General features: G+C 41.4%; 1 protein-coding gene across 1 annotated transcript in view; it reads right to left on the reverse strand.

Annotated features, from left to right (window-relative positions):
• Positions 1-202: 202 nt before the first annotated feature.
• RND2 (Rho family GTPase 2) overlaps positions 203-7,192 on the reverse strand; it is a 127,542-nt gene continuing 120,552 nt past the window's right edge. Inside the window, exon 5 of the mRNA XM_018555265.1 lies at positions 203-844. Within this exon, the coding sequence (XP_018410767.1) occupies positions 596-844 (249 nt within the window). The 3' untranslated portion in view covers positions 203-595. The remainder of the gene's footprint in view (positions 845-7,192) is intronic.

Below are 7,192 nucleotides of genomic sequence, written 5' to 3' on the forward strand. Positions count from 1 at the left end.
CCTAGTAGATACTGTGACTTTTGAAGAACAATGATGCCTTACCAGCCATAGTATTGGTAGGAACAATTATTGGCACATTTTCCTTTATAACATACTCATTCACAGTCAAACAAGTGCCTATCTTAAAACAACACAAAACAACAACATAACAATAAAATTGATTTAATTATAGCTTTGCAACAATCATTTCTCAAACCATCCTACTGTGTGTATATATACATATAAACATACATACATATATACACACGTTAAACAGGCTTTACAGAGGTGCCTTCATTTAATTCTGTACAATGGGCGTGAGCTGTGTTCACATATAAATACAATTATGAGGACGGAATCAGCAGGACAAAAAGCAAACTCTGAATGCGCGTTTTGTGTTAATTTGTTTATATGTCACTGATTTGCATTTGTCATCTATTATTTCTCTATGTAATCGGGAATTAGCTGTAAATGGCATCGTCCAGAGACTAGCTATGATTACGCAACACTGGGCAAAGCAAAACCTGCCATTTATGTCTGCTGGGTGCCTGTTACTCGGTGCAAAGTTTAACCTCCACACACTTTTTTTGTTTGTTTACAGCAGACAGGAACACTTTCACATGATAGAACAGCTCTTGGCACGGTCCTTGCGCATCTCTGTTTCGTTTAACAGTTCAGTCCGTCCAGGTAGCTGCGATACACGCTTCAGTCCTCTCTTGGAGTTGCTCCGTTTAAGGTTCTTGTGGATTCGGTTAACAGAGGCCAAAGTGGTGACGTGAAAGACATCCCTCACGCTGTTCTCGGACACCTTGGAGGAACATTCTACATAGGCCACTGCTCCAATTTGTCGGGCCTGGGTACTACCCTGATGTGAGAAAAAAAGGTAACAATTAATAGATGGTTTATTTTTCACATCATCAAGAAAAAAATATGTTCTTTATTCATCCACAAAAATTAGTTCTTTTGATAATAAAATAATAATAAAACAGAATAGTGTATTGCCTTAAAAAAAGAGCTTCATTATTTTTTTTTTTTTTAATTAACCCTTGAAGTGGGGCTACCCCTGCACTGTAAGGGGTAACCTCCGTACCATCTTGTCTTGAATTGTAATGTGTTTGTAATGTCTTCCTTATATTGTAAAGCGCTGCTGTTGGCGCTATATATTATTATTATTATTACTACAGGTATTTATATAACGCCAACAATTTACGCAGTGCTTTTACATAGCGTACATTCTCATCAGTCCCTGCCCTCAGGGAGCTTACAATCTAATGTCAATATATCACATGCATACATACAGGGCCAATTTAGACAGGAGCCAATTTACCTTCCAGCTTGACTTTGGAGTGTGGGAGGAAACCGGAGTACCCGGAGGAAACCCACGCAAGCCCAGGGAGAACATGCAAACTCCTTGCAAGGCAGAGGCGCTAATAATAAACTGCTTGTTTTTGTCTAGGTTAAAAAAAAGTTACGCACCGGTCCTTACAGCCTCTCTCCCCCTTCAATGCAGTGCCCCAAGGTCCCTACACTGTGTATAGATGTGAGGATGCCGAGAAACATTTGATCACTGCAGCATAGGAGGCGAGTGGCTGGAGGGAGCACCGTGACAGCTGGCTGGCTTGGAGCTTCATGTAAGTATAACTTTGTTATTTTTGAACCTAAACTAAAACAAGCACTTAGTCCTTACAGTCAGGGGGTAGCTCTACTGCAAGGGTTATTACATCTTCTTTAAGCAGTTCTAAGCACAAATCTCATACGCTTTATAGCTTCACTCCAGGCATTAGTAAAAGACACAAATGAATTCAGTTACCTATTAAGTAATAAATCATTACAGTATGATATTTGCACTTACTGTAAATCCTTTTCTTAGGGAGGACGCTAGTTTGTGTCCTCCCATTACCCTAAGGAGAACTATGCGGAAAAGCCTTAACCCCATAGTTCTCCTTTAAGGTGCAGATGATTCTAGATACTATCAAGCTATACTGCCATCTAGAGGAGGATAGACACTGGCAAACAAACAAATGTGGGGTAGCCCAGAATAACCCCTTCTACTCCCAGTATGCCTTAGTTTTGTAGAAAAGCGGTACCAAAAACATTAACATAAACACAGGTGGGACCTTTGCCCCGCAATAAACTCCTTTGCCCCACAATAAACAGTACAAAAATCCTATTGTCATTCTCATTTATTGAGGGGTCTAGGAATTCAGATACTGTTGGGATGTCTAAAAGCAGTCCAATCGAGGGGCGGCCAACAGAGCAACAACCTCCCACAGATCCAACAAAACTGAACTGAGAAACTACTAGCAACCTAAGGTCTGCCTGAAGGACCAACGCGTGAATTTTGGAGATCTGAGGAGACTGGCCCCCCAACCAAAAAGACAATGACCAAAGGAAGGATGCGAAGAGTCAACCTGATGCTCAAAGCCAGGAAGAAAAGAATCACTACCAGAGGGGATTAACCCCAAAACAGGTGGAGTGCCACAACTTGAAAAAAGCAAACAGTTGATCAACCAGAATCCACTAAAACAGGTGGAATGATACATTCCCCTGAAGGGAGGAAAGGATCCACAACCTGATGCGGTCAACAAGAATTGGAGTCAAAACCCCCAGAAGGAACCTCCCTAGGTGAAGCTATTTAAGGAGAATCCTGCAATAGCTAGAATACAGCAGTCTACAAGATAGTGCAGCGACTCCTGAGTCCACCTGAGAGTTTAGAAATGTTGTCCCTCAAACGAGTCAAACTACTAAAGGGTTAGGGTACAAGAAATCACCTCTAAAAGGTTAGGCAAAGGAAGGAATCTAGATTTAGGTACCACACTGGTGAACTGAAAATGACCAGAAGGGTCGAGGATAGCTGAAAACATCCTCCCTGGTACACGATAATTAACTCTGGAGCAATCCCAGAGAAAGCATGTCTAGCCATGGGTCCAGGGATGCTCCTGAACCCCTAGGTCCAGCAAAGAGAGAGCATCTGGTTAGGAGACCTATTTGAAGCTGAAACAATGGAAGAAACCAGAAGCCCTTCTTCAATGGGATCCGAAACAGTCAAGGAAAGAGGACCTAACCCTGGATGGAGGAGTCCCCCAAAGTCAGTAAGTGATTCACATTGTCTTTCTGGGAGTACCTGCAGCAGGAAACTGTTCCCTGCCTGTTGACCACCTAGGGAGACATCGGGTCCTCCTCAGACGAGTTTGGCTTGATGTGCAGGGTCTGAGGCATACATAGAAGTGTAAACCTCTCCTCTATAAACAGAGACTAAAAGGTGAGAGGAGCCAGTGTCCAGTGAATTGCCCCTAAGGGGATCAATGTGCGTTAAGCCACGCTCAGAGTATCATCCAGTGAAGGGAACAGAATACTTTTTTTTGACAAAGGCCTGACTACCATCTGCTCTCGCTGGTAAATACACAGTAATATCTCAATGGTGTCCTACTGAGTCTGACCCAGGAGACCTGCGGAAAAACAATACAGACTAATGATTTCAGGACAGGGGTGGAGCTCCAGAGCCCAGTCGCAGCTGCAACCTGGTAGTTCTCAAGAAAATGCCAAGTATCGGCACTGGTATCTGTGCATGCCTACTTACATTTATATCTAATATGTTTCATTTATCTGCAGATCAAGGCTATGAGCTTTGATCTTTAAATGATGTCAGGTAAAGCAACCTGACAAGTAAACGGAAAAAAAAATGTGTTAAATAAAATTTGTTCAGATTTAGCCCCTTAACTTACCATAATTTGCCCTAATTAACTCCTCCTTCCCCCTTTCCCCTCAACTATTCTCTTGCTGATTTTTTGGTTTCTATTTTTTTAACATTTAAACTTTTAACATTTTTATTCAATTTGTTCATAATTTTTTCGGTATCACAAATTTTTTTTATTTCAACACTAATCAACTAATGAGAAAAAAAATATTTTAAATTTTGTTACTATTTTGTCTATGAATTACATAAAAATTAAACCATTTTTACAAGACAATATCATCCAAAGAAATTATTGTCCTACAAAAAAAAAATATATATATATATTTATCAAACACTACAAGAAACATTTCAAGAAGTAAAGCCAAAGTGCAAATCACACTAAAGCTGGGTACAATGAGAGTCCCCCAACCACACTAACTGCATAGATGAACAATTCTCAATATGTGTGCTTTGTATTCTGACAGCAGTGCTGTCAAAATACCCGAACAGTACTTGCAGCTGCATGCACTGTTAAGCCGAGGATTTTCCAGCATTTCCTTTTAGCAAAAGGCAATCTAATGATCGACTTCCATTACGGGTATAGGGCCATTAAAGGAACACATTTCATCTGATTCACTCTGTGTGTATCTAGCTTAACCCACTGTGACTAATCAGATGTACCCTACTTAAATTAAAACTAAATTTAACTATCCTCACCACCCTTCCAGCCATGTGATGTTCTCGAGCTTCAGTGCCAGCGCAGACATCTTTGCTGGTCTTCTGGGTTTGGCATCTTTTGCCATCTTGATTGGCTGGCTGGTAATTATGTAACTCTCACACATGCGCACGAGGATTTGTCTCAATACAAAGGCATGCTGAGAATGAACACTGAGCTGCCCATGAACAGTTCAGTGTACATTCTAAAGTTAAAGTATTACTAAAGGATGGTCGTTTAGTGCGTTAAGGTACAAAAATACCCAGTACCTTTTAGCGTTACCTCCATATTTACCTGTCACTGCCGGCGATCCCCGAAGCGATGCTCTCTCTCAAACTTCCTGGTTGCGGGGAGGGGATACTGAGGGCAGAAGAGCCATAGGCTCCTTCTGCCATCAGTCAAACTGCTGGGTGGAGAGGAGGGGCGTGGCCTGCTGCAGCTACTGCGGGAACGAGCAAGCACGGGTGCCTCCACAGCAGCAGCTTAGCTGATGAAGGCACCTGTGCAGGGGGGAGAGGGCGTGCTGCGGGGACCCACTAGAAAACAAGGCACTGAAGAATTAAAAAAAAAAACCCCAATGATCTAAATGAATGCGGCCCCCCAGTGATAACATTAAAAAAAATAAGGTTTAATATCACTTTAAGAAGATAAGTTTTCATTGCAGAAGAGGCATAGTATGTGTCTTCTGAAATAAGAGCCTTGATGCTTGCTACCTTTTTAAAGGTTTAATCCATATTAGTACAACATGGATGCTGACTAGTTACTATGGCTACTGCACTCCCCACTTTTTTGTTTTCACAGTTTTATTGAATAAGTAGACTCTTATTCATTTTTGTTTAGTCTGCTAGGAACAAGATGGAAAAGCAAAAAGGCCTTTTTTAGTTCTTTGAATGTAAACTCCTGCAAAGCAGACGATGTGTATTAGGACTAGTTAGAAATGAACTGCGAGAGAGCTATATAAACACATGCCAAATGATTCCATTTTAGGAGTGCAAGATGTTTCTTGTCACATTGAGATCTGCTTATTTAAGCATTAATCCTTTTTTTGTACAGTTGGGGGGAAAAATGATTTGTTGAGTTTATACTATAGAGAAAATCAAAATACATAGTAATAATTAAGAAACGGTTTTCTTTGATATACCTTTTTATACTGTATGTGTTTACTTCTAAGTTAATGACTGCACGGATCACATCTACTGCGCCACAGTTATTTTTTGGTCTTTTTAGAAAAAATTTAAATAACTGCAATCTGCTACCCAGACTGCTAATACCTACAGTCATATGCTATTGTCAAATACCTTTGAGTGTAAGAGTAAATTAATGTGTTTTTCTAATCATCTGCTCAATTTTAACAGACTTATCGGAATGCCTAATTTATACACTTCTAAAGTGTTTCAGCAATAATTCTACTAAATTGATAGATGTCTAGCTTTTCCTAGTTAGCATACAGTTTTACTTATGGTTGCTCCTATGTGCATTCCTTATACTATGTTTACTAGTAAAAAAACAAAACAATATGAACGGAGTTTGGTTAGGGCTACATATAGGATTCTTGGCATTGACCAGCATGTTCCGCGTTATCAGTGAACCAAGGCGTTAGGACAAGGGTTGGCAACGTGTCAATTTACAAGCACTAGAAAACTGGCATGCCAGTGAACAAAAATGTGCCACAGTTCTCAGGTCAGCCCCAATTGTTGTACCCACAGACCTGATATCAGACCCAATTCCTGAAACTCAAGAGGGTAGGCTGATGGGTTCTTTACATAACAAAGCCTGCAACTGGGCCTACGCTGTTACTGAGAGTAGGGCTTGCACCTGATAATTTAGTAATGCACGCTTCTCTGAAATATCATGCAGGTGGGTAGGTTGCGAGCACAGATGGGCAGGCCAGGCTTTGTATTTGACAGCCTAGTGAGCTGTCAGATACAGCTTATGGCAGCAGCATAGTACTTGTAGGGAGCAGGGGCCACTAGAGGATCCTCCAGTCCAAGCCTGCATGGATGCCACAGGAGGATCTTCCAGGTGTCACTGAAAATGTCATTGCATGCTCATCTTGGCACAAGTGCCTAAGGTTGCCTATCCCTGCTTTAGAACTCGGGAAGTGTAAACATGATCGGAAGTGTATCCTGTCTAGTGCAGACTTAATCCCCCCTATTAATTATAAGCAATTAACCCCACAAAGACAAGAAAGCTTAGGTACTTGTTTCAGCATGTATATACACTATGTGCATTAGGTAATGAGCTTTCTAAAACGTTGCTGGCACTGTATGTAGGCCGCCAGAATATATAAAACCCTAAAAGCTGCCATATACAGGCCAAATTGACTGGTGTCTTTTGGGCAACTTCCCTATTGTTCCCAAATGTAGTTGTAAGTCTACAGTCAAGGACAACATGCCGTTGTTAGGTGTGTATTATCCCCAAAAAGAAAAAAGAAGGTCTGGCAAACGCAGTTAGAAAGGGCACATACAATTGAGCTATACAGCATTACATTCATGAAGGCGACTGGTGACACTATCATGCCATAAAGATGTTTTGTCCCATGGTGAAGTGGGACAATCTACTGCAAGTATGAAGTGCAGACAACTATAGGTGCCTGTACATTCCTGCAGCAGCCTCCCAAACCTTCCTGTCATGGCCGAATCACAGGCCCTTCGGACAAGCAAAGGTCTGACACTTCTGGGTCGTGGTACTTGTCACTGAGCCCATACCCACACATTTTTTTTTGTTGGGCAGACTTAGTGGCCAATAGGAACCTGCAGGAAGGGGTTGCAAGCTTTGGTAAAATCACAGAGACAGCACTTTATGACTACAGCAGTCCCAAC

Source organism: Nanorana parkeri, unplaced genomic scaffold (genome assembly GCF_000935625.1).
Source record: "Nanorana parkeri isolate BGI_ZX_2015 unplaced genomic scaffold, ASM93562v1 scaffold190, whole genome shotgun sequence".
NCBI classification, from domain to species: Eukaryota; Metazoa; Chordata; class Amphibia; order Anura; family Dicroglossidae; genus Nanorana; species Nanorana parkeri.